General features: G+C 37.4%; 1 protein-coding gene across 3 annotated transcripts in view; it reads right to left on the bottom strand.

Annotated features, from left to right (window-relative positions):
• The window catches only part of NUP205 (nucleoporin 205), a 79022-nt gene extending 52877 nt beyond the window's left edge, over positions 1 to 26145 (bottom strand). Inside the window, exons 1-17 of one of the 3 annotated variants that reach the window (XM_081038683.1) lie at positions 25858 to 26145; positions 19057 to 19199; positions 17641 to 17812; positions 15646 to 15790; positions 15076 to 15235; positions 14415 to 14643; positions 12565 to 12729; positions 10995 to 11170; positions 10455 to 10571; positions 10140 to 10277; positions 8428 to 8578; positions 7109 to 7314; positions 5897 to 6079; positions 4439 to 4489; positions 3588 to 3797; positions 712 to 811; positions 87 to 224 (exon numbers count right to left, since the gene is read on the bottom strand). In XM_081038683.1, the coding sequence (XP_080894809.1) occupies positions 87 to 224; positions 712 to 811; positions 3588 to 3797; positions 4439 to 4489; positions 5897 to 6079; positions 7109 to 7314; positions 8428 to 8578; positions 10140 to 10277; positions 10455 to 10571; positions 10995 to 11170; positions 12565 to 12729; positions 14415 to 14643; positions 15076 to 15235; positions 15646 to 15790; positions 17641 to 17812; positions 19057 to 19199; positions 25858 to 25885 (2512 nt within the window). In that variant the 5' untranslated portion in view covers positions 25886 to 26145. The remainder of the gene's footprint in view (positions 1 to 86; positions 225 to 711; positions 812 to 3587; positions 3798 to 4438; positions 4490 to 5896; positions 6080 to 7108; positions 7315 to 8427; positions 8579 to 10139; positions 10278 to 10454; positions 10572 to 10994; positions 11171 to 12564; positions 12730 to 14414; positions 14644 to 15075; positions 15236 to 15645; positions 15791 to 17640; positions 17813 to 19056; positions 19200 to 25857) is intronic. The other 2 variants (XM_081038684.1, XM_081038685.1) reach the window with 2 other exon arrangements.
• Positions 26146 to 26827: the final 682 nt, after the last annotated feature.

The raw sequence follows: 26827 nt of genomic DNA, 5'->3' as shown, positions 1-26827 counted from the left end.
CAGATATCATTTGATTATTTCAAACCCTCAGTTTACAAAAGATGAAAATATCAAAACTGTTCTCAAGACATCAGTCAGGCACATACCAGGAAAAGGGGCATAGGTATCAAGCTGCTTAACACCTTCTTCCAATAAACTCAGAGCAAGCTCCAACATTGGTGACTCATTCAGGAGATGATACATCAGACTAAATCCTGGTGGTTTATATGCCATGATTTCTTCTCCTACATAGAACACAACATAGTCCGAGAGACTATTAGTATTAGTATTTTTACTAATTAGTATTAGTAAAATTACTTAGTATTAGTATTAGTATTTTTGTCACACCCTTGGTTTATATGAAATGCATGAAACTTATAAATTAAATGGCATCTAAACAAATAAAGGGAAGTTTCAATTTAGAGACAATGACACAAATTGTATACGGTGCTAACTCCCAAATGAGGTTATCTGCACGTAGAAATCAGTCACCTGTTACACGTTAACTCACTAAAGAATCTTTAAGGCAATGTTCTTGGTCTTCCATTCAGTAAAATTTTACCGTATTTTCTCTTGCTAAGTACAATTAAAATGACTAAAACAGTGTAATAAAAATGATTAAATTCTCATTTAATTTATAGAGAAATAATTTATATATTGTATATATAATTTATAAATTATAACTAGATTTATAAATAGCTTCTTTGAAAGTGACAGAATTAATTAAATTACCTTGTAGTTCCACAAACTGGTCTACAAAATCTTCAAGCTGAGGCTCATAATCTCTGAGTAATTTATAAAACACTTCTAAAACAACTTCAGCAACTTCCCACTATAGAAAGATATAAATATTTCAGCGACAATACAACAGTCCAAGGTGATAACCTTGCTAGGCTTTTCTTTCCTCCCACTCTTCTCCAGAAAATGAGTGAAGTCCCATGTCTACTTTATTAATTTATGCTAAACAATATAGAAATTCCAATTCACTGATTTATTTTTGCTATAGGATAATGGATTGGCTAATTTTTCAAGGTAAAACATTTGTAAAAACATAACCCTTAAACATTTCTAAAAAAAAAAATTGAATTTGCTCAGTAAAAAAAAAAAAAAAACATTTCTGTAGCAAATATTTGGGCTTTATTAATAAATCTAAAGCACTTAGTATCCAGTCATAGTTGATTTATAATTAGACAACATCATATATGGACACTTCTCAAGTCTCATATATTTCAGATTTTCTCTAAGAATCTCAGCTGGAAAGGATGTGAAAAATCATCTCATCTAATCACCCTTATTTTCCAAGTAAAGCCAGTAAAGCACGCTTATTTTCCAGGTAAAGCTCACAGCGTGAATGATTTTCCCAAGACCATAAAGCTTAGCAGCAAACATGCTGGAGAGTCAAGCCCTGGACTTCTAATTCCCAGGCCAGTGTCTTATTCCATGGCTCTAGCCAAAGACAATCACTGGCAGGCTTGCCCCAAAGGACCCCATTATTACCTCTTTGTTAAAAATGTTTTTAAAAGCTATGTAACAACAAGGAAATATATTTATGCCAAAGGAAAAATATTATACACAATGGTAAGACAGTAAAATTAAAACTTTATGTAAAAAATCCATTGCATAGACTTTTCAAAAGGCTGAGTTTGGTAATTGTAGACAGGGTGGTTTTTGAAATTATTTTAATGTTCTTATTTCCGCAGCACATAATTTTATAAAGGCTGAATTTGGGAACTGGAACTGTACGGTGATTTTTTAATTATTATTTTAAAGTTATTTACTTTTCTACATTTTCCAAATTTTTCAAGATCATCTATTTAAATAAAAAAGGCTTGTCACCTCATACTAATGGATTTTAGGATTGATCAATATACATGTTGCCTCTAACACTCTATGTTTGCTATTTATCTCAATTCAAAGCACTGTTTCTGTAAGAAGCCAGTATTCCAAAATATAGTGCTCTAAGGGAAGCCTGAAAAAGACACTCAAGTGAAATAGATTCACAAACGGAGAATTTCTTAGGGAAAATATGTTGAGATAGAACTGAAATAAATGCTAGCTCGGGCAAACAGCTGTACTTGAAATGTAGAAAAAAAAAACAAAACCCAGGAAGGCCGTGGCTGACTGAAGCTCTGAACACTTAGGTCAGAATGACCTTCTTAAGAAAAGGAAAATAAGATATTTAAAACAAACGCGAAGGAAAAAAAAAATCAGAACACTTTGTTTAAGAGATGGCAATTATCAGTATCCATTATCCATCTGAAATAACTTTTATGAATACGGCATGGTTGCTGTTATTGTTTCATACAATAAGGGAATATAGGTTAATGAGGTAATTCTAAGGCCTAAATAAAATGCATGCCCCTCTCAGTGTTTATTTTTACTACATGAGAAAAATTAAAAAGCAATTGAAAAAAAAGAACTTCAGTTATTTGGGACTAAATTAGAAACAAACTGTATCAATAATAGGGCAATGAATAAATAAACTATGCTGGATACAAGTAATGATTGTGCAGTCATCGAAAAGACTGTTTTCGAAGAATCTTTCACGCATGAAAAAAATCCTCATGATACTATGTTTAATGGCCAAATAAGGATACAAACTAATGTAACTAATTATTTCAATTTAAGTATATATACATAGTATAAAGACCAGAAATAGTTATCTTTCCTTTGGCAATAGGATTATAGATGATGGTATCATTTCTTTATATAGTTTGCTATATTTTCCTAATTGACCCAAATGAGCATGAGCTTAATTATTTTTATAACCATTAATACAACAAATAAACCCAACAGGTTCAAATACAGCAAACTATAAAAACAAAGCAGAAATGTGTCCCTACAAGATACATCTAAGAGTATTCTGTGAGGCAATAAACAATATTATAGACTACAGTAAATTACGTCAGAACCTGGAAGGGTCTCTTACATAGCTTAGTGGTTATGCTTGGATCTGGAATCAAGAGTCCTAGGTTCAAATCCTGGTCCTGGACCTTAGGCAAGTTCCTTAACCTTGCTAAGCCTCCATCTGTAAAATGGGAGTGTTAATAGTACCTGCCTCACAGTAATACTGGAATTACATCAGATATATACTTGTAAGGAAAGCTCATTTGTGAATGTGTCGCAACCAGAGCAAATATGTGCATAAATGTCAGTGTTCCCTCAGCCTCTAGCCACAGCGGACATCCCTAAGGAATCATAAGACCCTTTCCCACTAAGTCAAACTCCACAACCCAGAAGTGCTACTGATCAACAGCAATTTGTGCAAGATTAAACTTATTTTGATCTCTAACCTAAATCATCCCAATGAAGGATAGTGTGTTTCCAAACGATAAAGGTGTAACATTTTTGGTTCCATTATGGTCAAAGTTTGTTCAGTTAAGGATCTCAATGACCAGGAATTCACATCAATTAACTTACTGATCACTAAGGGTCAGTGCTTTGGTTTTAATGCCCAAAATTATTTTTTTAATGTAATATAAGCTAATCAGACAGACATTTCAGTACTGACTTGCAAAAGCTAAAATGAATTTGTAGCATCTTATACCTTTAATAGAAAAAGCAGCAATAAATGGATAAGGAGAAAAAATTTTTTCTTTGAACATAACCTTTTCAGCTGCTCTCCGGTAAGCTCTTGTGCGGAATCGGAGAAACACACAATCTCTAAGGAACTGCAAATAAGGATCAAAGCCAGGGGGCCGTAGTCCAGCACCCAAATTAGAAGGAAATGAGCTCTCCACCAGGGTACTAATAAGCTGGCAGAAGGCTCGAGTCAACGGGTATTCTTCACACCGGGATTCTATTTCATTTAGTTCAACCTTCCAAAGAAAAATACAGAAAATTTTGGAATATAAAACTACCAGCTATAAAGTACAAAGCATTTTGCAGATGTTAACTCATTAATGTTGTTATAATAATCACACCAAAAGACACATAATAGATATTACCATTATTCATTTAGAGCAAAAGACACAAAAGTATTATATTCTTGATCTTAGCCAAAAGGCTGAAAAGTGATACGAAAGTATTTTATGAATCTAGATCAATCAGATGGAAGAATTTCATATTCTCACATGTTGTTCCCAACTTGAATTAAAAATAGAACTCTTAAACTTTTCTTTGAAAAAGACAGAGGGAGCATAGAGAGAGAAGAAAAGAAGCAAGTCAAGTCCCACTTCAGGTCGACCCAAGTAACCTAATTAAATTGAGTTCAAACCAAACTTTCAGTCAGAATGGCTGCTATGTAACACCCTTTTCCAATTCTGAGACCTAAAATACATTGTTGGTTCCTTTCATAAAAAGTTTCACCTCCATTTCACCACCAACCAGAAAACCCTTCAAATTAAAACACATTTAATTTGAGAATTATAGGAACTTAAAAGGGTAAGAATAATTTTTCTTAGTTTTTCTTTCAGGTGAATGTATGAATATAGCATTTAAACTAGAAGGAAAACTTTACCTCAATACCAATAGCTTGCCTCTGGCTTGGAACCCTTACGGTCTGCAGTATCTTAAAATAATAAAAAGGAGATGTTAGGAACAGTCCTCGTTCATCAACGAGAAGTAGTGGCTTTGCAATATAACAGTCATATTCCTCACCCACCACATCCACAGATCTTACAAGGTCAATTGTGAAGCCCCTGTGGACTTTCATTAGCAGTTATGTCAGAGTCAGGTAGAACCTCCAATTACCTGGCCTTCAGAAAACAGGCAATTTCTAAGTGCACACAAGATGTGTTTTCAGCACATTTCCTCTAAGATATTCTAGAAATGAATCTTAAAAGGATTTATGGGATGAAATCTCACCAGTGTTGTAGACACGGGTCTGTTTACAACCAGCCCTACTGTTGGCACCAGAAAACATTTGTTAAGAACAAGTACATTTGTTAAGAACAAGTTTCTTATGTGGGCAGAAGTTCTGAGTTAAGATGTTCTGTCCTGACCTCGCTGGGGTGTATGCAGTCCATGGCATAATTAACTATACTTCATATCATGTTACTGAACTCTCTTGCAAGTTGAGAATATGCTATTAAGTGGTATCCTTGGGAAAAAAATGTCTTGCTCTCAGTTTAGAACTGTCTAAACACAATCACATTTCCTCCTGGGTATAAAGAAGCACTGAGTAGTTATGACACTGTTAAGTATTGATACCCTCATGAATGAAAAAATGAAGTATCAATATTAAACCAAAAGTGACTGGGCTTCTCAGCACACATCAACACCCTTAATTTTTGTTTTTATAAAGTATCATTAACATCTTCAGGACGCATATGTTCGAAAATCATCAGAATATTTTACTGCTTCAAAACAGCTGCTTCTGTGAATGTTAGATCATAGGCTCCCTTATGTTCTATTATTTCTAAGACAAACACATACTCCACCTAACCATTTTCCTACAAATATCTCTATAAAGCACATCTTTATTTCCCTTTTTAACTTTACCACATATAGAATAACTTGACAGAAAACTTCCAATAGGGTTTACAGCTAAGGAGAGAAAAATTGACAGAGATACTTCCCTCTACTGGTTTGGGACAGGAGGGGCAGAAAGAAGAGGCAGTAAAGAAAAATAGGCATTCACCACATTTAATGAGTACAGATGACTTCTGAAGGCTTATATCAGTCTGGTCTCAAAGACAGACTTGAGGAATTCTGTCCATTCATTAATATTTCACAGACACTGAAAAAGAGTCTTAGGAAAAGAACCAGTCTCCAATAACCTAGTAAAGTTGTCATGGATCCAAGAGAAAAACCCAAGCCTATTAGTTTCTGATGCTCAGTGCCAAAATCGTAACTTTCTAATTGGGAAGTTCAGGATATATTTTACGTTTCAAATTGGATGCTCTTGCTTCTACAATAGTTTCAAGCCTCACTGTCCAAACTGTAATAACGTAAAAAAGAGAGCTCCTAATATTACCTGAGTGTATTCCAACGACTGCCAGAGGGAAGCAGCAATTTCAGGAGATTTCCCAAAAGCTGCCAGGGCCTTCAGTAGTTCAGCTTTCAGAATGGGGGGAATACTGCATTGCAGGAGCCCCAGAATCACCACAACAGGGGTCCACTGTGGATGTTCGCAGAGTGCCAGGCGAGCATTTTCACTCTGAGCATTGAACACAAAAGAACGAGAGACTTTCCATTTTTAAAAGGGAAGAAAACTGAGCAGCAATCATCTACATTTCCAGCATTTATACATACATACTAAAACAAAGATAAGCCTATTGCTTATGTTTGAAGTCTACCAGGGGATCAAATCAGATCACCCGCTCAGTCAATGTAAAGAATGGAGAGATAGCCTTTGTAGAATTACTTTTATAGCCCTAAGCATGGAAAACAATACAAACAGATATAAATGGTCTTCCAGGGTCACACAGCTCTTACCTAGGCCCTTTAAGTCCTTTCTGGAACAATGTAGTATATTTTACTGTAAATTAATATATGAATAAATAAATACTTGTCCTTTTCTGAGAAAAAATGGAGATACATATGGTATCAAGTATCACTCCAATATAATTCAATGAAAAATAATACTAACTTTATGTTTTGATGTTTAATGATGTTGAGCATTACTGGAAAAACCAAAAAGTTAGAAGATACTATTCCTATCCTTCAGACAGAATGTCAGACTGAGCAATGTAACTTTACTCTGGTGAACAAGAGAGACAACTATAAGAGGTTCCTGAGCAGCAAAATTATGTAATGAAAATGATGTTTTTTACAAAAACTACTCTGGCAGTGGCAAATAAGATGGTTTGGTGTAAGGAGAGAAAAAAGAAGAGTAATTCAGTAAATAACTTTTAAATGAAAAATATTCTTTATGTATACATACACACACACCTATGCGGGGGAACTTTCTAGAAGGATGCAAATGCAACAATTCATTCTAATTTGCCCTTCCCCATATTTTCCTTCAGGTTTAGGCTATTTTCACACAAGCTGATGGCAGTAAGCAGGACTGCCATAAATATACCCTCTAAAGAAACAAAGAGCTTAAGAGCAGAACCCTACATATGCGCTAAATGTATCACTGAGAAACTTGAAGCAGTATGCAAAAATGGGGGGGCTCTTTAAAATACCACTGTGCTAGAATACAAATAAAATGATGCTCTCGTGCTGTAGGAGGGTTACCTACCCAAGAAATGATGGTGGTTGTGAGCTGTAAAAAAGCAATCAGTCCATCCTGCTCCTTCTGGGTGATGCCACGTGACGGAAGGTGCCGGTACTGCACACTGTCCGCACTCGGGAGGTCCTTCCGCAGGTGTTCATGGTAAAGCATCAAGGAGTGAAAGAAGTGTTCCCAGGAAACGGGGCTGCCCCCTGCTCCTTGAATATTTTCAACTGGAAAGAAAGCACAGAATTTTCTTTCAAAAATGCCTACGCATTTGCTTGGAAATAGACAGGGAAAATAAATTTCAAACAAACTTTGCCTTTGTCCTAGGTTAAGCAGCGTGTTGTCTTGTCTAGAGAAGTCATGTGCTGAAAGTGGGTTAGAATCCACCTTTGAACTTGAACTCTGGATTAATTTTTCCTCAGGACGAAGAATGGGTGGTTCCCATGTAAATGCAAAGGGAAATCACTCGGGATGTCAGTTATATACCTTCTATCCAGGAGAGCTCCTCTGTGCTGTCATGTAACTAGACAGGGCTACTTTTCCCACCAAATAATTCCCAAATGTTGAACTTAAATTCCCAGAGAGAGAAAACTGGTCTAGATTTGTAAACGACACTACTTGTTACACACCAAGCCCCGGGAGCAAAAGCATGCGTAGATAGGATCCTCAAGAAGCAAGTCTTGACAGAGAAGTCAAAACATCGCCTTTGGAGCCAGGCAGATCTCTGTTCTAATCATGGTTCTCCAATTACTTGTGACCTTGGGTAAATTACTTCTCTAAACCTCAGTTTCCTTACATGTTCTCTAAACCTCAGTTTCCTTACATGTAAAAATAAAAGTAATAATATCCACCTAACAAGCAGATGTTTAATACATATTTCTTTCCCTTCCCTTTTGCAGTACTTTTGGTTTAACCAAACTCAACACTGAAAATTAAATGAGGAAACTGGGAAAGGGTCAAGAGAAAAACCATTAAGAACAGAAATTTAGGAAAAAAGCACTGAGGAAGACAAAGAAATCAAACTTAAGTGTCAGGGGTATATATTTTGCTTTGAACACCAAATGTGTTCTTAAAATTTTTTATATAGCAATTCTGATTTCTTAAACTGAATTGTATTTTATAAAGCAAATGGTTAAATTCCCCCATAATCAAGAGGAGACCATAATCAAGGCATCACTATACACCTAAAGCCACTGATGTACTTCTTTCCCTGTTGTTATAAAAATAATTTATACACCCTGGTAGAATCCACTAAAAGTAACCGATATTCCTTAATAGATGGGGGATACTGAACTCAAGAATGCCACAACAAACTTACACGACACCCTACTTTCTCTTACCGTGACTACTGCCGTTGACCTTGAGCAGGCTGAAACAGTAGTGGGCACACTGGGGCCCGCTGGCCAATCCCTTGAGCATTTTCAGATAAGGAATATAAATAGTAGGAGGCAACAGGTCACCCATTTGCCTAACAAACTTTGACAAGACAACCTGAAACAGGGAAAAACCATTAGTTTACATAAAGCACATCGTAACTTTAAGGCAACGTGGACTAGCTAATAAATACATTTTAACTAAAACTAATTAAGTGCTCTGACTGAACCCCACCAAAGCCAAAATAATCTAGTATTCTACTCATGAAAAGTTGTTTGTTTCAAGCTTGTGACAATTTAATGCAATTATAGAGTAATATTTTTGTGAACATAAGGTACATTTTTTTCAAAACGTCTCAATATGACAGAACAGAAGACTGCTCACTTTCCAAATATGCAAAACAACTGAAGATTTTTACTCAGCTAAAATTAACCAGCAAATTCAAAGATATATTCAGAACTTAGGATTTAAATTTCCTAAATCCCAGTCAAATTTAGTATAAAGACCCAAAGACTTAGTATAGTAACCTGAAAGAATTTTTGATGGTAACCTAAACATGTTCTATTCCACGTTCTAGCCAATTCCATGTTCCTAGACTCCTATTCTCTAAGTCCACTTATTAGTTTTTGATTTTTTCATGCTTTTTCCTTAAATCTATTATCAACAACTAAAAATGTCATTCAGACTCATTAGTTGAAACTCAAAACTGAAAACGTTATAGATTTCTGGGAATTATTGTTAAATGTTAGGTGTAACAATGGTTTTGTAAGGATGTAGAAAAGCATCCTTATTTTTAAGAGATATTAACCAATGAGAGGCGAAATGTCATGCTGTCTATAATTTACTTTAAAATACTCCAGCAAAATAAAAGTAGTAAAAATAACAGTAGTAGATGAAGCAAACATGGCAAGATGTTAACAGCTATTAAATTAAGATGTTGGGTCTTCATTATAACGAATCTGTCTTCCATACTTGGAAATTTTCACAATAGAAAGCTTTTAAAAATCTTTAAAATTTTTAATAAATCCTCTCCACAACATTTTTTAAGAAATACACTAAAAAAGAAACGACATCTGACCTTAGTTAGACTCACTCTAGCATAAATGAAAATTATATAGCATGAAAGCTCCTAGAACAGGAAATCCCAAAAAGATGAGGACAGGTATGGCAACCCATCTTATTAGCTACTGCATATCATACTTTAGTTGACATAGGATAGAAAACGGACTGTTTCCTACAATATCTACTGACTCATAGGGATTTTGTCATTAATTATATCTTCTAAGCTTTTTCCTTTAGTACTTGTACCTCTCCTAACTTTCCCAACTTGTTAAGAATGATGTATATTGTTTATTGTTATGCCTACAGAGGACAGATTAATACAAATGAACACTAATAAAATTCAAATAAGTTTCACATAAAGAGACGAGACACCTTTCTGTCTCTAATGATTTCACACATACCTAATAAAAGACTGACTCCGTAAAGTCCAAAATGATCAGAACTTAAATTTAAAATTTTAAAATTTCCTTCCATAAAAGGAAAGTGTACATTTCTAAAGGTTACACTGGTGGTCATTTGTGTTAACATCAGTAACATCAGCAAATAACATTTTTCATGTTTTCAAGATTCCCAACAACCATCCCAGAGTAGAAAAGTAGAAAAATTAGGAGCTCACCTGGCGTTGAGGGGGTCGCTGATGGGCCACCCCAAGGTAAGAACCCAGTATAGTGGTGGTCTGAAGAGGCTCTGAGGGACACCAATACTCTAGAGCAAGCTCCAAATTAAAAGGGTTCTTTTTATATAGCTCACCAATCTGCAAGAGTCAACAAAGACTGTGGGAAAATGCCTTTAACTCAAAAATTACTTTTAAATACAAATGTACATGTTTACTGAATTAACTTGTCTATTTAAAATATTAGACCTGAAGTTTTCCAAAGATAGGAAATAATGGAAGGAGGGAGGTAACAACCCACCCGATATACCGGCTTACCAAGAGCATTAAGTGTTCCAGATCCCTTCGCAGCGAAATGGGGGGGTCATTACCCATCTGCATACTCATGTGAATCATTCGTGCATCTTCTTCTGCCCGATTCCTCAACTGCTTCACCTATTAAATGTATTACATATGGTTTAACATGTAAATTTAGTATGTAGGTTAATAATGTTGAAATCCGGAAATCAGGCAACTGTCTAAAAGGGATTACATAAAAGAAAAACTTTAACTATCTATTCCACTTTAATGACATGAAGAAATATGCTAGAAATTGTGTTGCAACACTACTATCCATAATTTACAATACATTAAAACTTCAATGCATTTTCCATTATAGAGGAGTTTGGTTTAATTATAGTGTTTCTCACTGGGGACATTACTGACATTTTAGGCAGGACATTCCTTCACTGGGTTGGATTATCCTGCACATTGGAGAATGGCTTAGCACTCTGGACTACCTACTAACTATCAACACCACTACAGTTATTTAACAAGCAAAAATTCTACTTTTTACTCCTCCTACATTATTCCACCTACCTTCATTGGCATAAGTGCAAGGAAATCTGTGATGAGATTATGGATTCTACGAGTGTAAAATTCCTCCTGATAGAAGTTTTCTGACATCACTACAGATTCAGTGAGGAACAGGAAAACATTGTCAGCAACTGCAAGTTCTGCCATTGCTTCATCTGCTTCTGTGAATTCAGCCAGAGCTAGAAATATGTTTAGAAAAACAGCACGTGGAGGAAAAGTTATTAAACTAGATTATAATATCTCACAATATTCTGTTGATATTTCAAAATTGCTCAACCTCCTAGCATGTGCTCTGCACAGAGCAAGACTGTGTTATGACTCTAAGGGCCTCACAAACCCCAAAGAACTACTGAAAAAGTCCATTAGAAAACCACACGCTCGTCACAGAAATATCATGAGTGATAAAAAAATTATTTCAGGGATATAGGATGTCATTCTGATGTAATCACAGAGCTTTTCTCAAACCATTAACATATAAAAATAATGCTAAGGCTTTAATCTCAATGAAATGAACTGGATCATTCAGAAAGTCCACCGCCAACAAGTGATACAAAAACCTGAATGTGACCACCTAAGTAACTCCACTAATTTGGTAATCAAATAGCAAAAATTGAAAAAGAAAATCTTAATCTAAAAACAAACTACTCTACTTATACATTTTTTAGCTTTTTATTTGGAAAATTTCTAGCAGATATCTAAAAAAAGACCAAATCTCCACATACCCCTCACCTTGTTTCAGTATTACCCATTATAGTCAATCTTATTCCATCTGGATCTCCATGCATTCCCCCTTTCCACCCAAATTAGACTGAAGCAAATTCCAGACAACTTAACATTTCAATCATAAGTATTTCAGCACACAACTCAAAAAGATACTTTAAAAACAAAATAAACTTTATTTAAAAGTATTATAAACTTTAATAAAATATTATATTAGTATTATAAACTTCAATAAAATCTTTCCAAATGTACCATAAAAACAAGTGACAACTCTTTGGAATTCAAATTACAACAAAAAGCATAGTTCTCATTCTGTTAATGTCCACCAATATCTGAGTATGGTAATTACATGAATGTAAACAGCAGGACAGGATTTGCTAGTAGGTAAAATAGTAGGTAACAAACTGTTAAAAGTCCAAATCCACATTCACTCTTGATTGACCCTAAAAGTTCCTTTCTAATATATGGTATTTTAAAATAATACTAGTTTTTAATTTGACACAATGTGAAAAATTAGTTTGTGAGCAAAACCAAGAAGAAAGATGTTTAAAAAAATAAAATAGTTAATGAAAAGAAATACTGGGATACAGACATTTCAAATTTTAAATGCTTAAGGAAAAACAGAAGCTAAAAGCATTTTTATGGGTTCTAAGAAAGGGAAATAATATTTCATATAATTTCTTTTGGGAGACAAAAGAAAAAAAGGTCTGTATTCTACCATATTATAACGTAATACAACTCTATATAGCTTCCTATGCTCATGCTTATATATGGCAAAGGTAACACCACTTCCAAAATACCATTAAAATCGATATGTTCTTTCTCATAACAATAGTACCTACAATCAATTTACCTGTCACATCAGGTAGCTGAGATATTCCCCTCAGTGCCAGTGCCCAGGCAAGTCTAACAGTGGCTTGCAGCCCAGGCAGTTTCCAAGGCTGGGAGTCTTGAAGGCGAGAGTGAATTGTTGCAATATATTGTCTCTCTGTCAACAGTGGAAGTTGATGAATCACATCTGAAAACACACACAAAAAACCACTATACCAAAAAGTAGAAAATTCTCTCTTTTCATATACAAGAATAATGTTTAAAAATCAGAAAATCAGAGTATTCTCATCAAAGAATTATGACTAATTAATATAAATGTTTAACAAACCAAACAGTACACTATTATAAAAATTGTACACAAACTAAATGTGAAAGAAGAAATCGACAATAATCCTAAATTTTAATCTCATTATTTTCAATGGTTTTTATAAGTGTACTATAAAAAATTTAGAAAAATAGTTAAAGAGCCACTCGTGTTTCCTGTACATAAATTCTAAAATATAAGTCAATGCTACTTAAAGATCAAAATAGAATCTTAAACTAATAGCCCGAATGTAAAATATCAAACAAAAACTGACCAAAACAAAGGATGCAAATTGCAAACAAGTATCTACTCTGATTATAACACAAATGAAATAGCCAAATGAAAATTAAAGAATTTTTAATTTATAGTTCAATTGTACTATGGTATTTCAAACAAGCACAGGATTTTGAATACCAAAAGAATGGGAATTACCACTGACCAACTAAGAATTCATTTATTTTTCTTCATTATTTTCTTATACTTCCTTTTGATGTCATATTGTGATTAGTTCAGTGGTTCCCAACTTTTATGAATACATTCTTTAATTTCCCGTATTTTTAAAGTTTCTAATACTGTACATGTACTAACTCACTTCTATTAAGCAAAGATAGAGAGAATAACCAACAGAAATGATAAATGATATAATCACTATAAGCACCTGAAATTGATATAATGACAACCTAATGCAAAAAGTCTTTGTAACTTAGCCTATGAAACTTCCCGGGCATTCCATTTAGCTTTTGAAAGTCACAGCTTACGAACTTCCATTAATACAGCCGATCCCCACTTAATTCCGTGCTTCATTTCATTCAATACAGGAAATGTGACCAATGTACTAACTGGCAGCATTCCTACATAAGCACAGGTGTGCTTCTGTGATACACAAAGTACTGTGTGACAACTTGATTGGAGGTGAGGGGTAGTTGTGATCCATAGCCTTTCCTAATGGCTATGGATGGTCACCAAAGATGAGTGAAAAATGTCTATTCTCCTCACATACTTAATGAGAGAAATAGATGAGACAATCAAAACTGGACAAGGGATAACTTGCAGTAATTATACATATCTATGACATTAAATGGCAATAATCTTCCTCTGTGGGAACCATTTTTGTAATCCTCAGTTCTAAGTAGTAACTGGTTATGTGGTTACCAAGTAAAATTTTAATCTACTTTAGAGAAAATATAAGTCGTAGATGACATATTACTAAAAATGAGTTATCCTCCCTTAGAATGTCTTCAACAGGTTTGAAATGTGAATAGCAAAAAAACCCAAGCAATTAATTAAATTAGGCATGTGTAAAGCATGAACATGTAATTACGTAACTTTTAACACTTTCCCATTCTAAAACCCCAAAGGACAACAGAAACATCTAAGAGGACGCTAATTATTTTTAAAAGGTGATCTTATATTTAAACATTCAAATATAGATGAAATGCACACAAAGGAATAAAATGTACAATTTTTTTTATTTTAGTAGTTAAAATATCACTTCTTAAATATTATCTCAACAATTTTAAATCTGATTTTTTAAAAACAAATGTATTAATAGGTATAAAATCCGATACCATCACGTTCCTCATTGCTTTGTTCTATAAAACTGGTATCAAAGCAGTACAGAAGCGCCATAAGAAGAGCCAGATTCACTGCATCCAACGAGCCATTAGCCTCAACTGTCACTCTTTCCAAATGTCCAATAAGGAGTAGAGTGTCATCTTTGCCTAAAGGTGACTGGCAAGCCCAGGCAAAAAGGCTTTCTGCCAGAGACTGCCTGCACTCCTTGATGAGATCAGAAACCTAGAAAGAAAAATATATGATTATCAGTGTAAATAAATTACAGTGAAGCCTGGTCTTATTCCAAACTGAAAACGATCTTTTATAAAGGCTAACTAAATAAATGTATCTAAATCCACATGGGACCCCACAGTCTCACCTCTGTAATTCTAAACAAACCCAAATGTTAATTCCTCATTCCTAAGCTCCAAGGTCCTGCTTGGGATAACCAATTTCTTGAAGAGTTCATTCCAGAAATAGAGCTAGAAGGGCCGGCCATAAGGGACTAGAAAGAAGCTAAAATAAATGCAAGTCTATTTCGTGGGCACAACGCCTACACGCTTTAATATGCATTATTAGTTCTCCCATGCCTGTACTAGAAGAATGTTCTAACTGTCATGGCTTTTCTGCCTCCTAGATTTGACAACCCGTGAATTGATGTTGTTAGACCCTTGCCTCTTTGCGATGTTTTTCGCTGCCCAAACCTCTCTCGCGCTGTAGTTTCTCAAACTCATTGTTCACATCAATCTGTGACACCAGAGTAAGAACTTTATAAGTCAATCCTTGTTGCATCAGCTCATCTGTAAAGCGTGTTGTCATGGAAACCAGCTCTGGACTGTAATGAAAAGAAATCAACAAAAAAGTTGTAATGAACAATAAGTAATGTTTATACTTCCTCATCATATGAATATGGCAAACACTTTGACAATAATATGGCATTCCTGGAAACAACCAAGAATAACCTAGCTACCTAGTTCTTTTCATCCTTTCTAGATCATTGGGTTTCAATAAGCTTCCAACCATAAATAACACCCATCCACTGTTTATAAATAAGTGAATCATTTTTTATTTGTAAACAAAATAAACTACATTTAAACTATTGTATCATTCTTGGCAGAATAAGGGACTACTTATGACTTCATTTATGCCACAAACATTACTTAAATTATTAAGGAGAAATTTTTGTTTCTAAAATTACAATTCTTCGAGTAATTTCCAATTAACCCCTGAAAGAAGAGAACAGACCTGAGTTCAAGGGTCCATGTCTTTCCCCGTCTAGATTGTATCAAGGCTTTCAGGGAATTTGCAATGCACCGCTTTCCGTCCCAATATAACAGGACAGCTACTAATCCTCTGGTGAGTCCAGGAAAGTGTGGCTGTTGGTGCTCTCCTGGAAAAGGAAGTGGAGAGATAATTTAGTAAATAAACACTATGTGTTTGGGATGCGACAAAATCACCGTACCAATGTTCAAAGAAATCACAGAATATTAGAGTTTAAGGGGCCCTATGGGTCCTCCACTTTAAACACCCATCCACTGTCTTATTCTCTTTCACATGAAATCTTCCAAATATTTGGAAGGTTCTTCCCCTAGAGTCTTCTCTGAAAATTAAAGAGCCTTTAGTTATGTTTCATCTTCACTTGCCCTTATTCCTTTGAGTAAGTTCCACTTTGTCTTTTTGGAAGTACCCTGCCTATAGTTTTGGTTTCATTTCGTATAGCTTTTTCTCCCCTTAGGCAATCACTCTTGCACTGTACTCCCTCCTGTTACCCAAATTCATCTCACTGCTTCCCACCTCTCGACAGGCCACTGCTTCTGTCTGAAAGGCCTTTGTCCTCCTGGGCTGCACCTGTTCCACCTGACATATACCTACTCATTTTTCAACACCTACCTTAAACCTCCTGCTAGCTGTGAAGACTTCTCTGTACAACCCAACGTCAATTTCATCTACTGCCTGCTGGACCATCACTAAAGCTTGCACAAACTGGCATTAATACATTTAATGGTGTCATAATTACTTGGTGTCCATGTCTTTCTCAATTACCAGACTATGAGCTCCTTTATACTAGTTGACGTTTTATTCCTGTTTATATCCCTGGAATCTTAACACAGTGGTATGCATAGAATTAATGTTTGTTAAATGGCCCATGGTATGCATAGAATTAATGTTTGTTAAATGAAAGTTCTGAGTTAAGCTCAAAAGTCAAACGTGTCCAGTTAGCATCTCCGTCATAGAATGGGAAAACTACCTTACTTGTTCTCAACATCATACTTCTTTTCATGTAGCCTCAGGTCAAAAGGATCTTGGTAGCCACACAATATCTTTAGACATAGGCCTCCTATCAGTTAAAAGGCCCACATGGCTCCTTCACATGACTCTTTTAATTAAAATGAATTGATGTTATGGAAATGTCAATCTTTTCTCTATATAGAAGAGAAATAATTTCGAAGTCATTCCGGATTATGTAATTCTTCTGCTTGAAGTCCCGCCAATAACTTCCCACTGCAATCAGAATGAAACCTGAAGGATTTTCATGGTCTACAAGACTGAATATGATCTGCTTCCTGCTCCAGCCTCGTCTTCCTTCCCCCTCCCCTCATTCCTAACGTTCCCACCACAGTAGTCTGTTTCTCTTTTCGCATGCCTTTCTTCTCACCCCGACACGTGCCATTTGCTGGGCCTGGAACACCCTACCCAGCAGCCTGCCACCTTGTCATCGTGCATGTCTCCGGTCAAACGTCCCAATCTCAGAGAGGCTTTCTCTAAGTACCCATTTACAGTTGCCCCCTACCAGTTCCCATCTCTCTCTATCCCACTGCCTTGCTTTATTTTCTCCTTAGAACTCAGTATTATTAAAATTATCTTATTGTGATCTATTCATCATCTGAATCACCCCCAGAAAGAAACTGCAAAAAAGCAGTGACCTTCCCTTCTTACTCATATGACAATAAATACTTTGCGCTGTAAGATTTCCGACATGCAGCCAACAATTCTTTGCTAGTAAGCGATCATGTAAAAGCTTATCTTAAAACAGTTAAAATCACCGTTAACAACTCCGATCACTAAACTAAAGCCTTAGTCAAATAGAAACCAAAGGAAATATTTTGAATGTGGTTTTTCAAATAAACAACATCCTTAGAAACTATTTTGGAATCTGAATGATATGCTACTTTAAACTTCAAGTGATCGCGTTATAACTTGGGGCTACCTCAGCACAGGTGCAGTGAAGGGTTAACCTACCGGCAAGGAGAAGCTCAACAGCAGCCAGTTCTCCAATATCAAAAAGGTCACTGAGGATAAAGGCCTCTTTAATGAGCTGTTCCGGAAGAAGTCGGGTCCCCTGTTGACCCTGGATGGCGACTCCCTCTGTACTGGCTTTCTGAACCTTCTCATGTTGTTGAACATTTTTTGGCTACAATGGTAAAAAATAAATAAGATCATGCAATGAAAATAGTACATTGGAGACAATGTCTTAAATTGTTACCTAGAGTTTATTCAGGCAGCCTGGTAACATGACAAATATTTCTTTATCAGATAATCTACCGTTAGACCTTCATGCAGTCCCATTTTACATTATCTTCATTTTTTTTATACTATTACTACCGTCTCAATAACTGCTTCTGCTAAACTCTGAACTACAAAATTCTGAGAAGGCACACTATTTTTTAAGTTTCTAAGGAACTTCTCCAATTATGTATTTAATAAATAAAAACAATAAGGTCTTCAAGTGGCAAATAACAAATGGATATGTGACTTGTTGAATTAAATAGTAGGGTTAATGATGGTTTATTTAATATATTATTTAAAATGTGGCCTTATCCCCCAAAACGGTCCTACTTGGTTCAAATATTTAACAAATGATATATAGTATAGAATTACTTGATGGATCATAAAAATCTTAGAAATTTACACCTTTAAAAGGCCACAAAGATCATTTAATCCAACTCATCTATTAGCAGAAGGGAAAACTGATGCTCAGGTGACTTGCCCGTGGGCATACAATTCTAGTGATACAGCCCAGATTGGAACTCAGCTCAGCTGGCTCCCAGGCTAGGACTCCCTCTAATAAAACAGCTAAAAAAGCTAAAAAGCAAAAAGCCATTTCTGGTAAGACGAACCCATAAATAGTTCCCAGAGGGTCTTGTTAGTCTATAAAACAAAATTGTCAAACAGCAAGGAAACAACTTTCCCAATATGAATCCCTCCACTTAAGTACTCTAGTTCTGCTTGAAAAGGATTTCAGAAAGAAGTAATATGCAAGAATGGATTAGTTCAGATAATACAACTCACACAACGTTATGAAGAGTTAAAATGGTGAAGTGTACCTGGAAACAAACAAAATCTTCAATCTTACTGAGCTTAGAGGTATTAACTGTAAGTCAGAAATTCCAAGGAGGCTCCTCCTATTTTTAGAATATACTAACTTTCTAAATCGCATTCAAATGTTATTATCTCCTAGCTAGAGATAAATAAATATAATATTAACTTCTGTGGAGAACAAAAAGAAGATAATAACTGCTCCTAGGGAAAAAATTACATTTTTAGAGAAAACCTGAATCAATGAATGAGGACAAGTAACATATTTCATTTACATGCATTAGGAGTTTACTTGCTCCTTTGATCTTTAAATAAAATAAAAAAAAGAAAATTTCCTACTGGGTTTTTGAACAATGAGATGAAGTCAGGTTTATGTTTTTTCAAAATCATGTCAAGAAGGTGGACAGCTTCAGGTTGTCTTCTCCAAAATGCATTTCCCAACGTCTGCCAAATGTCTTTATAAGGACCCCATAGACTAGCAGCTTAAAGAAAAAAAATAAATAAAATCAGCATCAAATGAAACATTTATTTGGAAAGTAACATAAGGTGTTGTCTACACATGTTAGTCATGCTCACTGCTACTTTTAAATATACAAAGTTATACATACAAACCAAACATTAACATAAAAGCATACTTATTAAAATTCTCAACCAAAAATATACACATCATTCTTTCTCACTTATGATAATGTAAAGTAACTGACTCTAAATTGGAATATCAGCTAAACCTGGTTTTGCCCCTTTATTAGCTATGTGACATGAAGTGAGGAAATAACCTCTTTAAACTTCAGTTTCCTTACGTATATATGAAATAGGGACGTCATGCCTGCTTCTTAGGGTTGAATGATTAAATGAGAGACCCCAGATAAAACACACGATACAGTGCCTGGCATGTCATAGGCACACCATAAATGTAAGTGCCTTTCCATTCCTCCATATCATCCAAATGAAAAGCAGGAGTAGGGGAAATAAAACAGATTTTATAAAACTTCGCAGCTGAAAAAAAAGATATGTTATCTTGGCTGGACTACCACCTATTAAAAAACAGCATAGAAATACGGAATGCTTTTGTGAACTGGTATAACAAGGATCACATTTTGATATGTAAAGGTAATAAGTGATACTAAGTAATATAGAGCTTTGGCTTTGTGCCACTGAGCAGGGTTCTAAGCTCTTTACACATATTATTTCATCCCAGAACACTATGAGGTCAGCACTATGTCTTCCTCCATTTTATATAGAAACTGAGGCAGAGAGGTCAAGAAACTCACCCAAGGTGACACTGGATAAGGAAGTAGGTCGTGAACACAGGCAGTCCGACAATGTGCCCTAACCACTAAGCTGTACTGCCTCCATACATACTTGGAAAGTGAAAATGAGATCAATTTAGGTATTTCAGACATATCTGATAAATAGTCTGGTAAGTGATGAAATTAAGATCACATCTAGACACACCTGGGAAAATTCACCTAAACTCAGCCAAATTCACTTATCTAAAAATACTTAAGCTCCACAAATGAACAACAGTACAGCATCACAGGAGATAAGAAAAACAATCCTGGTCTTTAAAAACTCACAATCAAGTTTGCGAGACAAAATGTACATCAGTGAAATATTTCAATAACAATAAAAACAGCAGGAAGATTGTTGCCACAAAATAATATAAGAATTTCAAAAGATCAAAACGATGGTCAAGGACTTCTAAGGGGTAACTGCACTTGTGTAGCAGTTTGAAGGATGGGGAAAATCTGGGTGACACAGAACAGCCAAGGGAAAGTGTAAACAAAGAATTTGATAGGTGTGAAAGTGTGAAAGAGAATTCAAAGAACAGGAGTGAAATTAAAGCCGTCAGACTGGCATCTTTCCACCTTTTCTGACTCACCCATGGTAAGAAATATTCCAGATTGCAACCCAGTACACACACACATGCAAAACTGAAACAGGTTTTATATGAAATGCTAATATTCATTCATTTATTCCATCAGTGCACTCATATTTTGTATACTTTTCCCTCTTTTGGTGGGGGACCCACTAAATTTATTTAGGAGCCACGATTTGAAAAACACTACCCTGAAGTCCACGTTTCTGTCTGCAAACAATCACATGTGCTTCCCATGCATGTTTATAAAGACTCCGAAAGGGAAACTAGTCAAAACCAATCAATCAATCACTTAATAGAATGAAACTTAGAACTAACAACAGCCTAAGCTGTAAAGGATGATCTCTAAACAAGTTTAACTGCTATCTGAGAAAACATAAAACCAAATAAAGTTACCAGGATGGGAAGAATGACATGAAAGATAACTGTAACCCAATTAAATGCATTACAATCCTGTGAACAATGTTGTCAGAAGAATGCAATGTACTGGGAATATTTTTACAAGGTGGGATGTGTAGGGTGAGGACAGACTTACACCAGTCAAGCTGAATCATTCATTCACTCAACAAGTATTTACTGAGGCTGTTCTATGTGCCCGGCACTGCAGACTGAGAAGGACAAGCAGAATCTCTCCTGGAACTGACAGATCGACAAGAGAGATAGACATTACACATAGACTTCAAAAAACAATGACCAGTGTCATAAAAGCTATGATGAAGTACAGAGTGCTGAGACTATACAAAAGGGAACACCTACCCTGCTCTGAAGGGCAGGGCAGGAAGTGATATGTCAGGGCTTTGTGGGGCGGGTGTGGGGGTATGAGAATCAGCAAGACCAGACCACACATAGACAGCACTTGTCCAACTCCCTGCTTTGCTCCCATACTTGCCAATCTGCTGATTTAGAAAATATAGCTTGTCATATAAATTTCTAGGGTAAAGAATGTGCCCATGAACCAGCATGAGTACCCATGCAGATGTATTTCCCATTAAGGATCAATACATTGGCATAATGGTATGGCATGTATCTGTCTTCTAATGAGTTTGATTAGAGAAACCCAATTCCTGCGATCTAATCAACTGGATGCACTAACAAATAGCTAAGTTCTAGTCCTGCCGAAATGAGGGCCGATACTGGATCTGGTGATGCTAGTTGGATGGTGACTGGCTGACTTCCCTAGAGATCATTTTCTTGGCCCCCTCGAACTCAAAGGATAGAGTAGTTCTGAGCCTTGTATCCAGAACATGGACTTTTTCCTAATAGGAAATGGGAAAGTTTCAACTATTGGAAGTTGACAAAACTGGCACACAGTGGTGTGACGGATGGACTATCTAGAATAGAAAGCGTCAGGAACCGAGAACGATAGGTAGGTAAGCCACTCACCAGGTGACGGAACCTAAAGTAGGACGAGGGCAGTAAAACACACATGGCCTGTTAGTCGAGTCAGAATTGGTAACTGATTGGCACAGGGTGTAAAGAAAGGGTACCAAAAATGACTCCTCGGGAAATGTGAAACTTGCCTTACCACAGGTATTTTAAAAATCTGACAAACAGCTGACAAAAGTAAATTCTCGGTCAGTAAAAATAAATAGAACATCTGAGGACCTCCTAAATTTCTTTGTACTATACGCATACATACTGAGCTTGAATAAGCTCAGTGAGCTTGAATAAACTCAGTGAGTTCTACTGAAATATTTCACTACCCCCCCCCCCATTTTTAGCGAGAGGCATCCAGTAACAGTTCAAAAATATAAAAACCCCCGTGGCCTCTTTCGTCCATCATCACATCAGCACATCACAGAAGATAGTTGCAACAAAGATTTCTCTTCAGTTTGTCTTTGGTTTGACTAATTTTAGTAGACATCTTCCTGTTACTGGTTACAAATAAAAGGAGGCTATCCATTATTCCAAATGACTAAATATGTATTTTTAACCTAAGTGATTTGTTCATCGGAGAAATGCTGTACCTTTGTTTTCCTTGTACTCGGTATAGGGAAGCTTACAGTGTAGTGAGGAGACGCGTTTATCACACAGTCATAGGTCAGTGTAATAGCCAATTTGGTTTAAGTGCTGCACAGGAGAGGGGCCCAGAGCAAAGATCAGGAGAATTTGACCTGGCCGGGGAGACCAGGGAAGGGAAGGATTCATTAGGGAAGTGATGGTTAGGCTGAAACCTGATGGGAGTTAACCGAGGGATTGGAAGTGAGGACACGCATTCCAGGAAGAGAGGAACGCATGTGGGGGCCCAAAGCAAGAGGGAACACTGCACACCCAAAGAGTTAAGAAGCCCAAAAGAGCTGGAGTACAGAAAACAAGGCTTTGGCCAGAGAGGCAACTGCCATACCTTCCTAGCCCATGATAAGGGTTTTGTTTTTTACCCTAAAAGACCAAGCCAGATAAAGATTAAAAATGTCTGCTGGACTTAGTGAAATAGAAGAGCATGTGACCCTCACTCAGAGCTGGTTAGGAGGATGGGGAGAGACCAGTATGGAAATGGAGTCAGTGAAGGCTGACAAACCTTTGAAAGGTCTGCCAGTGAAGAGGAGCAAGAGGATGGAAACGAGTGAGGCATGAGATCAAGATAAAGAGGGAAGGTGAGTGGAAAGAAGAGGAGCAAGAAAAGAGACGCACATACAACAGGGAGAAGGACTGATACGGAGAAAGGCAGAAAGGGTAGGATTTACCTTAAATAGGAAGACACAGACAGGGAAACTGATTCAAAGGGTGCAGATGTATCTTAGGCTTGTAGGTTTGAAGGGGAAAAAAGAGAGTTCATGCCTATTGGCTTCTACTTGCTCTGTGACTAGGAGACCAAGGGGTGGGTTAGAAGTTAAAAATTTGAGGAGTATGAAAAGGTCTCAAATAGTCACTGCTGTGAACAAAACGGGGTCCACTAGACTGCCACAGAAAGACTGTCAAGTAGTGTTAATAGTTGTGTACTGATAACAAACTGTATGTCTACTTAGCCAGGATGATACAAGTCACAACACTAGAAAATCATGCAGCAGAAACTCAAGCATAGTCTCGGAACTCATCAACCTCTGTATTTTCCCCCTTCTATTAAGTTGGTGCAAAAGTAACTGCGGTTTAAAAGGTTAAAAATAATTGCAAAAACGGCAATTAATTTGTGCCAACCTAATACAATTCTTAAGATGTTTGACTTTTTGGAACTGTGGTTAAAAAAAAATAAAAAGCCTAACAGAATTTACCGTCTTAAACATTTTTAAGTGTACCGTTCAGTAGTGTTAATGCATTCACATTGCTGTACATCACATCTCCAGAACTTTTTCATCTTAGAAAGCTGAAACGATACCCATTAAACAACTACTCCCCATTTCCACCTTCCCCCAGCCACTGGCAACCAACATTGTTTCTATGAGTTTGACTACTTTAGATGCTTCACAGAAGTGGAATCATACAGGATTTGTCTTTCTGTGACTGGCTTGCTTAGCAGAATGTCCTCAAGGTTCATCCATGTTGTAGCATGTGACAGGGTTTCCTTTTTAAAGCTAATAATATTCCATTGTATGTATACACCACACTGATTAACCACTCATCCATCTTTGGGTTGCTTCCCTAAGATGTTTAATTTTTAAATAAATACTTTAGTGACTCTTGGTTTTTAAAAATGTTTCCTTTCTATGTTGCCGATTAAACACTCCTGCCACAAGGCCTTATACAATGTATACTCTCTGTGGCTGTTGACAACTCCTTTTTCTTTCAATTATTTATGTTTAATGGCATGAGTATGTACTAAAGAAATGTATATAACCACACGTGTAACACGCAAGTCTTACTTTTAAGTTTGCGTCAGGGTGGGAGAGTGGGGCAGCAATACCGTGTTTCCCCGAAAATAAGACCTAGCCAGACCATCAGCTCTAACGCGTCTTTTGTAGCAAAAATTAATATAAGACCCGGTCTTATTTCACTATAAAACTGGGTCTTATCTAACATAATTATATTAATTTTTGCTCCAAAAGACGCATTAAAGCTGATGGTCCGGCTAGGTCTTATTTTCACGGAAACATGGTATTAAGGAAGTAACTTCATTAATAACATTGAGATATACGAAAATATGAATGTAACAAAATGAATTAGGTTGTGTGTGAGTAGAAGCATGTAGTAGCTTAAGTATCAAAAATTGGCTTAGAAGTATTAGCTGTATAATCTTAGGGAAATCACTTACCCACTCTAAGCCTCTACTTCCAAATCCGTAAAATGGGGTATTTAATAGCAGCTACCCCATGGGTGTACAAAGGGGACTAAAGGAGATGAAAATACAACTGAGTTCAGTGCCTGAGAACCAGCAGGTGCTCGATGAACATCCCCATTATTATAAAACTTAGATTTAGACAACTTTTCAAGACTCTCAGTCCTGTGGAAAGAGCCAGCACCAAAAATAAAAGACAAACCAACCAACAAAAATGACTGCAGGGAGGCAGAAAAAGAAAAGGCACCCAAGAAAGAGGCCTCTTGAGGGAGGTTCTCTACAAGCATTTACCACACAGACCTGCTGCTAATGGTGCCCAAGAAGCTAAGTACGTCTCCATCCCGGCCCTGACCCGCCGAGCACGCAATTCGTTTTCGAGCATCCTCGCCCCGCCCACCGGGCGCCGACCGCTCCTCCCAGGAATTGTGACAACCAGAATGCAGCCGCCTCCAAACGCCCCGGGGCGAGAGTCCCCGGAGGAGAACCCACCCCGAGGTGTCAGAGTTCCGGTGCCACCTTCTGGATTCTGCCCCGCCCCGCCGCTCCCCAGGTCTAGCAGCGTCCAGTGACCCGGGAGTCGCTGGCGGAGCCCGTGACACACCTTCATGGCCACCTTCCGGGCTGCAGGCTTCATAATCGCGCTTCCGGCAGGACCCCCGACCTCCGGGAAGGGCCCCGTGCCCGTGTGGGGTGCGCGCTGTCAGCCCGCGCTCGTGGCTGACACATCTCGGGGCGTCCGGCCGCACTGCCCGAGCCTCGCCAAGCCTGGCCGCAGACACACCGTGGCGTGGGGCGTGGGCAGGCCCACGGCGGCCCTGGGCTGGCACAGCCTGCACGCCCGACGGCAGGGGACCCGGAGCCCAGCTCCAGGCCAGAGCCGAGCGCCGGCGCGCGCCATTCATACCGGGGAGCGGCGGCCCCGGCGCGGAGCTGGTGAGGAGCGGGCACGAGGCCGCCGGGCGCCGGGACCCCGGGGAGCTCACGGCCCAGCTGCCTCCCCAGAACCGATCGCCGCCCCGCCGCAGGTCCCCTCCCGCCTCGCCACACTTACCCGAATTTACCGCCAACAGCGTCGCCATGTTGGAGGCGCCCTAACGGAGCCCTGGGCTGCACAGAAGCCCCAGAAGCGGGTGAGGCTGCCCGTGGCGCCACCTGAGCAGAAAGACACCACGCTGCCCACTCCGAATTGCGCGCTCCACCGGCGCAGGCGGACAGCTATTCAAAAATCTGCTCGGGGTCATGTACGTCCACGTTCGCCGGGGTGATTCCCATTCAAATAAGGCGAGGGCAACCGGTTGGGAAATGCGAGGTCCTTGATTTGACGTTACTCGTGCAGTGCATCCTGGGACTTGTAGTTTCTAATGAGGAAGAAAGTTGGTTAGGGGAACCAAAAAGATGTTCTGAGACTAGTTATTGAAATGACGCCCATGTATGATATCATAAAAGCCACAAATTCAAATCATTATCTCAATTTTGAATTAAATAGTCCTGGCATTACTCCTTTGCTTTGGAGAGTGGGGGGAGGTCAGGTGCCTTATAGGGTGAAACAAATCAAAATGAAACAAATCATAACTTTTATTATGAAATTTTCAACCGTGCACAAAATTAGAATAGTGAACGCCCGGCTTCAATAGCATGACCCATTCCTATATCCCAGCCCCAACATGGGAGCTTATTTTGAAGCAATTTCCAGACATATCATTTCATAAACACCAAATATTTTTCTACCTAACCACTCCCATATAACTGTACCTTCCTTTTTCGCTTGCTAAATTTTAGTTTGCTAATTTCCAAACTAAAATACGGTCATTACCATTTGCTATCAAATGCCAGATATTTATTGAGAATTTTACAGTATCTTATAATACTACATGGTAATAATAGTACTATTATATGTAATATTTTATACATTATTTTATATTTTGTATCCTATATTTATATATTTTTTTATTATTATTAGTTCATTATCTCACTTAATCCCTGAAATAATCCTATTAGGAAGATGATCAATTATAGCTACT

The sequence above is a fragment of the Rhinolophus hipposideros genome, assembly GCF_964194185.1.
Source record: "Rhinolophus hipposideros genome assembly, chromosome: 25".
Lineage (NCBI taxonomy): Eukaryota > Metazoa > Chordata > Mammalia > Chiroptera > Rhinolophidae > Rhinolophus > Rhinolophus hipposideros.
This window is presented reverse-complemented; position numbering and strand designations above follow the sequence as displayed.